The sequence below is a fragment of the Ophidiomyces ophidiicola genome (assembly GCF_022830035.1).
Source record: "Ophidiomyces ophidiicola strain CBS 122913 chromosome Unknown scaffold_37, whole genome shotgun sequence".
NCBI lineage: Eukaryota > Fungi > Ascomycota > Eurotiomycetes > Onygenales > Onygenaceae > Ophidiomyces > Ophidiomyces ophidiicola.
This window is the reverse complement of record NW_026054677.1, coordinates 27283-41334: the sequence shown is the minus strand read 5'-3', so window position 1 is coordinate 41334 and position 14052 is coordinate 27283. Positions and strand designations below refer to the sequence as shown.

The 14052-nt window shown below is 46.4% G+C and overlaps 4 protein-coding genes across 4 annotated transcripts; 3 read left to right on the top strand and 1 right to left on the bottom strand.

Annotated features, from left to right (window-relative positions):
• Positions 1-2564: 2564 nt before the first annotated feature.
• LOZ57_006163 (uncharacterized protein) lies at positions 2565-3880 on the top strand (the record flags this gene model as incomplete). The annotated part of the gene is made up of 2 exons (XM_049255184.1): positions 2565-3620; positions 3695-3880. 2 exons carry the CDS (start codon positions 2565-2567, stop codon positions 3878-3880), a joined length of 1242 nt encoding a protein of 413 aa, XP_049105787.1.
• A 919-nt stretch (positions 3881-4799) lies between these two features.
• LOZ57_006162 (uncharacterized protein) lies at positions 4800-6353 on the top strand (the record flags this gene model as incomplete). Its single annotated transcript, XM_049255183.1, has 1 exon — positions 4800-6353. One exon carries the CDS (start codon positions 4800-4802, stop codon positions 6351-6353), a length of 1554 nt encoding a protein of 517 aa, XP_049105786.1.
• A 285-nt stretch (positions 6354-6638) lies between these two features.
• Positions 6639-9613, bottom strand: LOZ57_006161 (uncharacterized protein; the record flags this gene model as incomplete). The annotated part of the gene is made up of 6 exons (XM_049255182.1): positions 6639-7608; positions 7660-7768; positions 7828-8283; positions 8333-8648; positions 8712-9328; positions 9382-9613. The coding sequence occupies 6 exons, from the start codon at positions 9611-9613 to the stop codon at positions 6639-6641; spliced, it is 2700 nt and encodes an 899-aa protein (XP_049105785.1).
• Positions 9614-11670: 2057 nt separating this feature from the next.
• On the top strand, positions 11671-13144 carry LOZ57_006160 (uncharacterized protein; the record flags this gene model as incomplete). Its single annotated transcript, XM_049255181.1, has 7 exons — positions 11671-11680; positions 11737-11762; positions 11819-11909; positions 11963-12053; positions 12108-12268; positions 12322-12613; positions 12667-13144. 7 exons carry the CDS (start codon positions 11671-11673, stop codon positions 13142-13144), a joined length of 1149 nt encoding a protein of 382 aa, XP_049105784.1.
• Between the last annotated feature and the right edge of the window lie 908 nt (positions 13145-14052).

The following is a 14052-nucleotide window of genomic DNA, read 5'->3' as shown; positions in this document are numbered from 1 at the left end:
GCTATCAATTGAGGTGTCAAGTGGCGGTCTTCTTGCACGGCCGAGGAATCGCGGTCGGGATATTCAGGAAAAAGTCATTTCACTGGTGTTTCACGTGATGTTGACATGTTGCCCCCAGCCCAGATCAAGCTATCTATTTTGCCTGAAAATTATAAACAGCTTTCCTTTGCTCAAGCGCAGCTAAACTGAAAAGCATAATAACATGAAGTTCTGCATGCGCTAGTAACTTTTTTATAAGATGCAATATATTTTCCCCCTTTTCTTTAGCCTTCATTGTCTTCCTGGCATGCCACTCTTACGGAGTTGAGCAGGACATTTCAATACTCATTCCAGTTTGTTATTCACCTTTTAAACGATAATCAATCATTAGCACAATTAGGCTCCAATGCATCCCTGCATTCCAATCTCTGCAACTATTAAAAGCTGACTTGAATAGTTTTTGGCTACAAAATCATCAAGGCTACATTCCCTAGAGGTAAACAATAAATTCCCTTTTTTTTATTTTGCAAGGACTCTAAGACTCTAGGCAATCCTGTTCACACTCTCTTAAACGTTTTCGTTGACGCCAATTGCCTTCCTCGGATCTGGAAATGGTGACAATGTTTTTCGAAGTATACTGGGAATAATATTCAGATACCTTGTATAAATGCGAACAGGATTGACTTCTGTAGCCGATCACTCTGAAGATGTTGCGCCGTGTCTTTCTAGACCTGCTGAATTTAGGCCACATCGAAAGGGAACCATCAGACAGCCTCTGGTGAAGCCTCGAGCGACCCATAAAATTACCTTCACAACCCCACAGATACTAAAATTGAAACGTGTATTTGCTAACAAGACAGATGTTATAAATGCACTAGATAATTTCAGTGTATTTTATATTCTCCATGCAAACCTGAAACAATGATATTGCGCATATGTCTGAGAGACTATTAGGTTATGAACAACTGAAATATACTTCATATTTCTCTGGGTATTATATATGATAAGGAGAAATTTTGGCCCTTTGACAGATGAAAATTCACATGAGTTGTCCTAGTCAATAGCGTCACAGCTTGTGCTTACCGCCATGAGTGTTTGCAGTACATTATACTCCAAAAACAAGGATTTGAGAACGCGCTTTTATCTTGTCAGCTACTAAAAGTGATTTTGTTCTGCACACTTAATCTTAGGAGTCAAGATTGTGTGACCTCATCCTTGGTGGTGACATTTTGGCAGAGCATAGTGCTGGATCGTTTGCCTTGCATGGAAACTATTTTACGCCGGTATGCACCGCAAAAAAAAAAAAAAAATGGAGTCTATGATGTTTCTCACATTTACCCTTACGGCCAATATATACCACACTCCACAAGAAAGAATCCGTAGAACCCAGTTCATTTTCACTGAATGAACCTTTCTTCATTAGTTTCAGATGAGTGCTTGGAAGGAAGTGACATCTTTATTATATGCCTTATTTGAAGAGAACTCCGAACCTAGACTCTGAATACAAAGTCGACCTACACTTACCAGCCTGTGGTCTGGGACGTTACAAAAAGGCCAATTGTCAGTTTGGGCTTTGATAGTATTCATTGAATATATCTGTCGAAGGTCTTGATCTGACGAAATAACACTTAATCCGGCTATGCTCGAAGAAAACCTTGCTAGCAGACAATAAGACGGTTATTTTCATGGCTTGCGGTTCCAGCGGAACTATGCATAATACTAAACTTCAGGCCTGAGCCGAGCCTAATTCATGTTCTACCAAACCAACAGCGGGGTACTATTCGCTGGCATGCATAAAACTGCAAGGAGGGACATATGTAGATGATATACAGCAAGTAATGTACAGAGAATTGTGGTTAGTTATGAAAGTCTGCGTCGAAAATAGCTATTAGCCGAAGCCCCATCGGCAATCATATGCTAGTGCGTGTGTATCAGAGTTGTGAGGAGATAACTAGCGTTTCTTCTTGATATTGTTTGGCCCATGAATGAGGGCCTTACGTCATGTCTTTCGCAGCTGCTTTGGTTTTCGAATCCTAAAAAATCTTTCAGAACGTTGACCAAATGCGCGACATAGACGATGACGTCTTAGTAATGTCAGCTGCATACTGTTCTTTGTGGACACTAGACAATATGTCCGTTTCAGCTTGTGCAATGGAAACCGGTTTTCGAACCAAATACTCGGTCCCAAGGGTGGCCAGGCAAGTCCTTTTTGGGTCCATATGAGCTCATTCAGGGCAAATACCGTCTCTGTTCGAGCCACCTTCCAGACGAGCGAAACGCACCAGCATGCAATCCTGATTCAACTGCCAAGCAATGACGATTTTTGAAAGCTTCCGGGGTTCGAAGGTTTTCGGTGACGTCACTGCCATCATGGCTCTTCACAAAGCGATTTTTGACGACGAAGGGGGAAACTTGTTTACCAGCCATTATTGAGATATATAAGAAAGGTCAAAGTGTGAGATCCTTTTTGAAATTATTCACTACACACCACCTACACTGAATACAATTCACTATATCTTTAAGTTAGCTTGCGCAATCAATCATCAACTTTCGTTATTACTTTATTTACTACTTCAACCTTCAGTATGAGCTACAACAATACATCTACCGGGGGAATGAATCCTTTGAGCAATGACCCTACACAGGGTGGTCAATATAATAGCAACATCTCCTCAAACAACGGACCCCACTCCTCCAGCATTGGAAACACACTGGACCCAAGATTCAACGAGAGCGAACAACCTCGAACGGCAGCGCATACAACCACAGGTACCACTGGTACTGCTGGCCCTCACTCTTCTAACTTGGCCAACAAGTTGGACCCACGGGTTGACAGCACCACAGGGCATAGTACTTCCACTGCAAGCTCCGGGGCGAACCTTGGCCCCCAGCACTCGACCGAACAACCTCGCATGGCGGCACATACGACCACAGGTACCGCTGGTACTGCTGGCCCTCACTCTTCTAACTTGGCCAACAAGTTGGACCCACGGGTTGACAGCACCACAGGGCATAGTACTACTACTGCAAGCTCCGGAACAAACCTTGGCCCCCACGACTCTAGCATTGCCAACAAGCTTGACCCTCGGGTTGATAGTGATACGGGCCGATCAAACCTTGGCGGCAGCACAGCGCAACAACATGGCACCACGGCTGCATATGGAGGAGTCGGCACAAGTGCAGGCCATACATCTGGGCCCCACGACTCAAACGTTGCCAACAAACTTGACCCAAGGGTTGATAGTGACAACAGCGGACGATCGCACCTTGGAGGCAGAACAACACATCCTACCACAGGTGCCTATGGGACAAGCGGTACCACTACCGGTCATACCGCTGGGCCACACGATTCAAAAGTAGCAAACAAGGTCGACCCTCGTGTTGACAGCGACACCGGAAGAACTACACACCCTATTGGCGGTACCTCTCATGGAAATAGGCCTCACGATTCTTCCGTCGGTAATAATAGACTTGATCCTACTGTCGGCGGAACTACCGGGACCCACCAGACGACGGGAACTACCACAGGAACGCACACCGCTCCGCACGGAGTCACGGGAGGTGTCGCAGGGACCACCGACTCTTCCCAAAAGTCGGGCGGGGCAACCGGTGCATTGAAGAGTGTTGCAGCAGGCATTCATGTAGGCGCTCCTGGCATTTTTGATAAGTAGGCATACCGTGAAACAGCTACAGTAGCTAACATTCCTCTTTTTAGGGTATGGGCGAGAAAATCCGTGGCGCGACAGGTGCAGTAATCGACAAGGCGACCAGCGATGCTGACGGTCTTCGAAAGAACGAGGCGATCAAAAGACAGGGCGAACAAGAAATGCGGACCGGCCAGTTCTCGAAGGACACCAAGAGTCGTGAAGGGTTGCATCACACCCCTGGAGGAGGTATCTAAATATATGAAAGTGGGATGCGATGAGCTTTTTTTTTTCCTAAATTGTATTTCCAAAGTCAGAAAGCCCCCCACCTGCTCAGTATGAAACCATGGGGACTGCATGTATGTATGTACTATTATGACGATCAGAGCGAGACATGACAATCCATGGCTATTTTCACCCAACCTCTTCTTTAGACGCTTCAGAATCTGGGGTCTAGTACGCAAGCTCCTGATGATCCATTGAGAAACAAGCGGTTCTGCCTGACTCTCAAAGTCCGTCGCAGGGGTCGCGGGGCGGAATAATGTAGACCCGCTAGATAGTGCGACTAAGCAAACAAAGCAAACTCCACGAACTTCGTAGACGCGGGGCAAACCTACCAGCGCTGCCGCAGAACGCTAGACCGGATTGGGGCCGGATGACGTCGGCCGCTGCCTGGCTTCCCAGTTGCTATTTAAGGTTGTATCAAACAACAACCGCGCAAAAGAAACCCAACCTCTTTGCATCCTTACGTTCTCTTGGTGGTTCAGTGTCGATGCAGGAGTGCCTGGTGTCTAGGATTAATTACGGGCTCTTGTGATTCACTTCTCCATACATAGTCACTTGCCGATCTACCAATGCCTCTCACCTAGGGTGCCAGTGCAGTTCTACGAATCATCACCCCTCCTAACGGAAGAAGGCGTGACACAAACCCGCCTCAGCTGCAATTCAGGTCCGGCCGATGCAAGAAGGGCTGGAAAACTCAGTGGCATCCCTCTTTCACCCTGAGCGTATAAAGCACACTCGTCCGACCCAGGCCGAATATACACATTCACATTGATACTCCTCATTTCGTGTCTTTCTGGTTGATAATTTTGATTTTTGTCATTTCATAAAAATTCTCTTTATACACAGCAATTTTACTATATCTGCATAGCGACATTCCTGTTCGGAGACGCAATGGCCGCCGCTGCGACCATAGAAAACACCAAACACCAGCATGGCCTGGATGCCGTTTCTGAAGAATCTCTTTCTGAAGATGGCCTGACCATGGAGCTTCTTGAAGGCGCTTCCGATCCAATCTATGAAGCCAAAGCCAGACTGATTAATAAAGCGATGCAGGACATCGGCATGGGCTGGTACCAATGGCAACTATTTGTTGTGATTGGCTTCGGTTGGGCTAGCGATAATCTTTGGCCAATTGTGACATCGCTCATTTTCACACCGGTGAAGAACGAGTTCCAGCCTTCGCGCACACCATACCTCACACTTTCACAAAATATTGGATTGTTGGTTGGCGCCGTATTTTGGGGGTTTGGATGCGATATATATGGAAGAAGATGGGCTTTCAATTTAACAATTGGGATAACTTCAATTTTTGGTCTTGTCGCTGCCGGTGCTCCCAATTTTGCCGCTATAGCGACTTTTGCTGCCTTGTGGTCTATTGGGGTTGGTGGAAACCTTCCGGTGGACTCGGCGATTTTTCTCGAATTTTTACCTGGCTCCCACCAATACCTTTTAACTATCCTATCTATCGACTGGGCATTCGCTCAGGTTATCGCAAATCTGGTTGCATGGCCACTTTTAGGCAAACTCACCTGCCAAGAAAACGACAACTGCACCCGCGCGGCTAACATGGGATGGCGCTACTTTCTAATCGCAATGGGTGGCATGTCGATGGTAATGTTTTTCTTGCGTTTTGCCTGTTTCACCATGTTTGAATCTCCAAAATACCTGATGGGTCGTGGTCAAGACAACGAAGCTGTCCGCGTTGTTCATGAAGTTGCCAGGCGCAATGGAACTACATCTTGGCTCACAGTAGATCATCTGAAGAGTCTCGGCCCACTGCGCGGAACGGGAACGTCCAATGCAATCAATCGAAAGCTGGAGAAGATCAACTTAGATCATGTCAAGGGTCTCTTTGCAACAAGGCGGCTTGCGTTCTCCACGACCCTAATCATTATCGTTTGGGCATTCATCGGTCTCGGGTTTCCACTCTACAATGCCTTCTTGCCATACATCCAAGCGACTAGGGGTGTCGACTTCGGAGACAGCTCTACATATATTACTTACCGTAACTCTCTCATCATCGCAGTGCTTGGAGTCCCAGGCTGTCTTGTTGGTGGAGTGTTGGTGGAAGTACCTCGATTTGGGCGCAAAGGAGCTCTTTCCGTATCAACTATGCTAACTGGTGTATTTCTATTCGCCTCCACTACTGCAACGTCGTCGAATTCTTTACTGGGTTGGAACTGCGCGTATAACTTCATGAGCAATATTATGTACGCGGTGCTCTATGCCTACACCCCTGAGATTTTCCCGACAAAGGATCGTGGGACGGGAAATGCCCTAACAGCAGCTGCGAATCGCATCTTCGGCATCATGGCACCCATAATTGCTATGTTCGCCAATTTGGAGACTGCCGTGCCAGTGTACGTTAGTGGTACTTTATTCATTGCTGCTGGTTGTTTAGTGGTTCTTCAGCCTTTTGAATCTAGAGGAAAGGCTAGCTTGTGATTAACAAGCAAGGTGTTAATGACTAAGTTGCAATAGCCGAAGATAGACTCTGGTTTAATACTTTATTTTATGTGGCTGCCTAGAGCGCGCCCTGAAAATATAAGGTCTAATCATATCGGAGCAAAAACAGCATTCAAAAGAAAGAGTGCCGGATTGTGGAGTGCTGAAATTAAATGATACTACCCCAGGCAGCGATACATTAGTAAAGGTTTCCCTTGTGAATACTCTCATGCATAACGAAGTGCCAATTGGCAGAGGTTCTGTTCCCGAGACCCCGGTGAATTTTTATGTTGAAATATACGTAACACTCCCAGATCCTATCGAAACGCTTCTGGATTGTGTTAGTGGTATATCCACTTTCAAAACCAGCTTTTTTGAGTCTTGATCTCCATCAGGCGTTAGCACGTTTGATGGCGGGCTCAGCCCCAGCACCGTAATGGTATCAATTTTCACAGCTGCATCAAGTTCAAAGTTGAACTTGCCATTCATCTTCAGTAGGCCATCTCTGTACTCAAAATCGATATCAAGAATGCCTTTTTGGAATAGGGAGTCGCCGTCGTCGATATATAGGTTTCCAAAGGCATTTCCATCCTTACCTGGTGCGATGAAGAGTTCAAACGGCTGTTTTCTCAGATCAGTTGTCGTATTCGCACTCTTCGAGCGCATAGGAATGATAGTTCCACCACGAATATGTAGAGGTATGGAAGAAGTAGAAATGTTGGAGAGCTTTAAGTATTCGCCTTCGCCGCGAACGAGGGCTCCAGTATAATAATCATAGAATATGTCATCGGGGAGGTATATGTCGACGCTCGTGGAGTTTTCCTTCGTTACTGGGCTGACAAGAATGGCGTCGCCATAGAAAAATTGTAAATCGATAGAGAATGTTTTTTCATCCTTGGGATACAGATAGAAAAGAGGGTTGAGGACTGGCTTTCCTGTCTCACTCTGGCGATGAAGGGCAGTATATAAATAATCGAGGAGCTTATATCTGATATCGATAGCCTTTCGTGCTGCTTCAGCGACAGAGTCCCAAAGATAAAACTCCTGGCCAGGGCTCGAGATATCGTTGTGATTTCGAAAAAAAGGATTAAAGGCGCCAAGCATTGCCCACCTAGCACACAGTTGCTCACTTGCGGTTCCTGCAAACCCGCAAATATCGGAACCGACCATAGGCATTTGAAATATTGATGCAAATGCAAGCATCTGAGCAATCGATAAACGATAATGATCCCAGGTACTTAGATTGTCGCCAAACCTAACACCAAAAATGTTAGACAAAGAACATAAGAACACAAGGCAGGCTTACCAATGGGCAACGTGCGCTCCAGCTCCAGCAAACGTGCTTCTGGTGACAATGAATGGTCGTTTTGTTGGCTGTCGATGAAGGAGCGCCCTACGAGTGGCGGTGCTCATCACTATAGATTAATTGTTAGTCTGAATTTTTAGACAACTAATTGGCGCAAAAATGACTTACTAGTTCCATAAAGATTATGCGCATCGTACTCCGTCACTCCGTTTGCATGGATCACATCGGTAGATATAGTTTTGTTGCTTAAGGCTCCAGCTGCATTGTAAATTTCATATTCTGAACCGAAGGAGCGAAGAACGGAAGGGCTCGGCCTTTTTTGATTCTTAGACGCAACAGGCACTGAAGGCGGCGGTTGAAATACTGGTGGGAAACTAGGAAGCGGCCTGGGATTGGGCCGAACTTCAGGTGGCTCGGGAGGGATGTTATTCCTTCTAGCCCAGCCTTCTGGGTCATCGCAGGGCCAATCGCAGAAATTGGCAGCTTCGTTCATATCAATCCATAGGCCATCAACATTGACTCCAATATCAGCGTCAAAAAATAGATCAATTTCGCCATTCCAGTACTTTTGGGAGCGAGGATGGAACCAGTCTGGATAGGCGGCTACGCCAGGCCATACGACCCCTACTCTCATTAGATTTTGCATATGATGAAGTCTTCTTTGGTAAGTTACCTTTGTAGATAGTCCCATTACTTGATTTTAGAAATATATCTTTGTCTGAGCCCCTCTTAAAGGCACCATTATCGGAATAGCTGATTGCTGGGTCCACCATAACGATGTATCGTTGGTTGCTTTCGTGGAGATGATTTACTAACACACGCATTTTTTTCAGCGAGAATCTTTCAGGGTCAAGTGTGAACACTCTCCGCCGGTCCATATAGTCAATATCGGTCCACATTGTCTCTAGTGGAATCCTTGCCTGGCTGTAGTTATAAACAACTTCAGCGACCTCGAAGGCATCTCTATACCCATAACGACATTGATGGAACTACAATTGTCAGCAGTCTCTTGGTAACCCATTTTGCATCGAGAGACAATATGTAAAACTTACACCTAACGCCCAGTATGGCATCATTGCAGGCATACCAACGACCTCGCCATACTGCGACGCTACCTTCTCTGGAGAGGAACCGGCCAGAAAGTAGAGATCAATTATACCACCAATGACGTTATACTGCAGGTACTGCTTTCCGTCTTCCGTCTTATCAATGTTTATATCCATTCCGTTCGAATTAAGCAAGAAAACGCCATGGGTTCCACTATTGGCCCTATGCTCAAAATACACAGGGTGGGAGCCATATAGATTGGTACCGCTAGGTAAGCCGAACGCATCTCGATTCCACAATGTCCTTGAGTATTTTGTTGTATTCAAACGGAATGAATCACTATGCTCGCCAAGTCCGTACAAATACGGATTATTGGGAAGTGACGTTTGGAGACGGATGTACTTGCGCTGAAAGATAAGATCATATCCATCGGTATTAAAGAGAACTTCACGACTGGCCTTTCTTTTAATGGCAAACGAAAACGGGTCGCTGTTGTATGAGAACCGCAGCGCGGAGTTGGTATTGTTGTAGCCAGGTCTCGAACCTGGACGTGGAAGGACTGAGTCTGGAACTTGGTACCTGTCCTTTTCGGAATCATGTATCATGACATGGAGACGATTTTCTTGGAAGGAGATGTTAGCACAGCATTGGTGTTAGCTCTGCAGAATTGCATACCGGTTTGATACTCCACGCGGAGACTAAGATTTTCAGAATCCTCGCCATGCTTCCCGCACGGTGGACCAGCAAGCTGCAAGTCTAAGCTGAGAATTGAGCCGGAGTCATGAGCATTGACAACTCGGTAGCCCGCACAGCTAGTCTGAGTGTCAGAACTAACGTCCGAGATTGCCGAGACGATGGTGACAAGACAGCAAGACACGCCGAGTAAGAGCCGAAGAAAAGGAGCCATTCTGGTTATCAAGGCCGAAATGAACAGAAGAAAAGATAAAAGGGAGTGAAGCGGCGAATATGTGGTTGTTTACGTTGGGGAGGGAAGCGGCAGCCCATGTCGGTCACACAAGGCAAGACAGCGGCCACGGAGGACATCACACGGCAGGCAGCATGCCAGACGGGAAATCACAAACACGGCTGGCTAGCAAAAGGAAGTTGCAGATGCAAAAGTAGCCACTTCGGCAATCCCGGGCCAGTATTGGACCAATCATGATACCAAGCCATGTATAGAGACATTCATGGGTGTCGTTGGAGACAGATGATGATGGCACAATATTGCCGGTTGGGACGGTTGTTGATGTTACAACAAGCTATGCGTATAGGCCTGGCGTGGGGGAGACAAATGCGGTTCCCCTTCTAATAATATCCATAGGATATCAGGCACATCGAGTTGCTCCATCAAACAGCAATGACACGCAGCTTCCTCTGATCAGTGCCACTTTCCTCCAACAACGCACCAGCCACTTCTTGAGGCCCGGTTCTGTCGCAATCGTCGCCATGTCGTCGGCCGCCCCAATTCAGTCGTTGGTAGCTGCAACGCCTCGAGTCAACAAACCCTGTGCTTCTTAAGGCAAAGAGTCTATTTATTCATTAATTTAGTAAAAATGCATCCATTTCTACTTTTCCAAGCGGAACTTCTTTTTGCAATCCTTGCAGCAGCCATACTCTTTCGGCTTTCTGATGCTATTTGGGTGTGCCCAGGGAAGCGCTCGCCCCATTGCTGTGAGAAGTATTATGACGATGTGAACCCAGATCTTGTGGTCGGGACAAAATGTATGTTTTCAACAAAGATCAAAATGTAAATGAGAAATAACTAAATATTACAGGTCAAGAGGCTCCGAGTCGAGGATACTGCAAAAGCGGTTCTGTTCCTCGTTGTTGCGAAATGAATGTAAGTCCCAACACTCAGGTAGTGTTGCATAAAACTAACAGATGCATGGCTCTATCGTAGCTTGATGGCGTCGACTATTGCGAGAGGCTAGTGGCCTATATGCTTCTCCCACCAGCAATAAAGAAGGAGCTTTAGTCTTAGGTTGCGGGGTGGGCATGGTTTCCAGGGCTCTATTTTTATCGCTATTCATAAACGCCAGCCTCTTCCAAAGGAATTTTGGAGGAGCCACCTAGATTGAAGTCATCATTTTTAAATATGGGGGAAACACGCGATGTATATATATATCTGATAGCGAGGCGAGACGTGTGCACCACGTCTCATGGAATATCCTTAATAAGAAATCTGCATTTTTGCCACGCGTTTATTAACCTCCTGGCGGCTAATTAGCCGAGATTATGTCAGCAGCGTGGCGGCACGACTGGCGTTGCACTGACGCGCGGCTGCAGACGAACCCCAGCCGGCGCTAGTGCCGCCCTGAAACATCCGCCCATCTGGCCTGAAGTGACAGAGCCCTCGACCACTCCTAGGATCTGTGGTGCACGAAGCCTTGAGCGCTGCAACAAGCGTCTGACTTGATTGTGCAGGGGCCTGAACATCATACTTTGATCGCCATATCTCCCCACCCATACAGCACCTCGTTCTATGGCTGTACCTGCTGCAGTCCAGCCTGGACCACCTAACTATTCTGTCGGCTCCGCCTCTTCACTCACCCATCCTTTGCACTTCAACTCAACCCATCTGAACCTCTACCAAGTCGCCGCCTTTTAGTATTTTCTCTGCCTCACAACTTGTCGCTCGTTTCGGACTGTCTGTATTATTATCTATTACTCACACGAACTACCTCCTCCGCCCTACCTCGCACCCCTCCTGCGACACGGATTGCTGGATCGATTTCTGCCCAGGAATTTTGCTATCGATGCCCTTGCGATAGTTATACCCGTACCCCAGGCATCTCTTACGGGTTGCGACGCATACTTAATACTTCCAACATCGTGGGGTGGAAGGCTAGAATTTTGTCGCAATGGTATCCGACAAGTATGATTACACCTGGACTGACATTTCGGTGAACGAGCCCTAACCTGGTATCTAGGTATATAGGCCTAGCTCTGGCCGTCCTTTCAACCATGGCGATTGGTACGTTCACTAAAATAAACGAAAGAACTTCGCGCTGATTTCTGACTGCTCCATAGGCACCAGTTTTGTCATTACGAAAAAGGTTGGTTATTCTTCGCCTGGCCGTGTCCCTGCGTCGCGCATTCTAATATACCCTAGGGCTTGATGGAAGCTTCTGAAAGGCACGGATTCGAAGGCGAAGGGTTTTCCTATTTAAGAAGCCCAATATGGTGGGGCGGCATAATTACGCGTACGAACCTGAACCGCCCTATCCACAAGCAAGTACTTACTTGAGATGAACAGTAATTGTTGGTGAGGTTGCTAATTTTGCGGCCTATGCATTTGCACCCGCCATTCTTGTTACGCCCTTGGGGGCTCTGAGCGTCTTAATTGGGTGAGTCGTGAGTTGTTAAAATAACGCAAGTTACTGCGTGTTAATTTTGTACAGTGCTGTTCTAGGGTCGTACTTCTTACACGAGCGGCTAGGGGTTCTGGGTAAACTTGGCTGTGCTTTGTCGCTTCTTGGATCTGTTATTATTGTTCTACATGCGCCACCCGATGAAGAGATAGAGACTATTGAGCAAATCCTGGGCTATGCACTTCAACCTGGTTAGTGTTAGCTATATTTCAGCCTTTGTGCATGCTAATTTTCGAATGCCCAGGTTTCTTATTATATTGTCTTGCGGTTGCGATTTTTTCGACTGTGATGATTTACCGGGTGGCCCCGGTATATGGTAAAAAGAACCCTATGATATACATATCCATCTGCTCGACCGTTGGATCGGTATCTGTTATGTCCGTTAAGGCATTTGGTATTGCCTTGAAACTTACTCTGGCTGGAAACAATCAATTTTCGCACCCATCAACATACGTATTTGTCATCGTGGTTGTTTGTTGCATCCTCACCCAGATGAATTATTTCAACAAAGCCTTAAGCCAATTCTCTACCTCAATGTATGTCTACATAACCTTTCCTGGTATATATTGCCTACTGACGACATATATAGTGTCAACCCCTTATATTACGTTACCTTTACAACAGCTACCCTTTGTGCGTCGTTCATCCTATTCCATGGATTCAACACTACTGATAGCGTCAACACCATTTCACTCCTATGCGGTTTTCTTATAATTTTTGCCGGAGTTTATTTACTGAACTTGTCACGCACCGATCCTGATGGGCACACAATGCTCAACGCAAAACCTGATGACGAGGGAGGCGTGCCCACCGATGGGATTGCTAGCATTCAAACCCGGCGATCCTTACAGAGCCGAAGAAGTATGGATCACAGGCGAAGCTCCTCAAGCATCACCTACTTCCACGGGTCGGGTGACCGGGAAGGTTTGATGCGGTCCTACGATGTTGAAGCCGGCGCATTTGGATTGGAAGATTTAGCCGAGGAGAGCGACGAAAACGGCACCGCCCGTAAAGGTAGTGAACACCCTGAACCTCAGGATGTCAGTCCAAAAACAAGGGCCACGTGAGACCGGATGCTCTTTCCTCACCTCTCCTCTTACAACCATTTTACGCGACCCGTCTGGCTGAATACATGGCTGCAATGTGAAATGGAATACGAAGCTTAACGACCTTTGATTGCCATCACCAATCACAGTGTGATGCAGCATATGAATCTCCGAATTAATTCGACATATGAATTACTTGTGGAGTATATTACCCTTTTTCGTCTATTTCGGAATTTGTAGGGAACTGGGCGACTAGGTTATGGGGGTTCCTTTTTCTTTCCGGCATTTTTTGGGGGATATCTGTTCCCGCTCCACGTCCGGGACGTTTTTATTGATTTGCACTTTGCATGTATAAATGGAGTTTTTGGCTGGATATTCACAGAGTGGATGCCCTCTGTCCTAAGTTTCAAACCCCGAACTCGCCATCTAGTCAATCTAGAATTTTGGCTATTCTCGACCTTGATAGAGAAAACTTTGCATTGTGATTTACATTTGTCGATTACATATGAATTGCCTTAACAAGAATGTCTACGATGCAGCTATGTAGGAATAAGACCATAGAGAGCCAAAGTTGCTTGAGGCAAGTGTTAGATTCAAATCGGGTAACATGATGAGCCCATGAGGTTTTCGCGTCCGCATTTTCCTAGGCCTCATCCTACGTTTCTGATCAGATTGAGGTTCATTTAGTTTTAAAACAGACTTTCTACTAAAACGTTTCTTTGCTAATCCTCGTGGTTTACAAGCCACTCTATAGTTCGATTGAGTTGTGACGTCCAATTGCGTGGACTTCTTCGAACATAGAAGAGGCAGCGGTATATTTTGGACATCTATTTGTCGCTCTTCGTCCATTGATTCTAGGGCCTCTGCGCAGCAGTGACCTAGTCCCTACTCTCAACTTCAGATTTACTCCAGCAGCTCTTGGGGGTAAT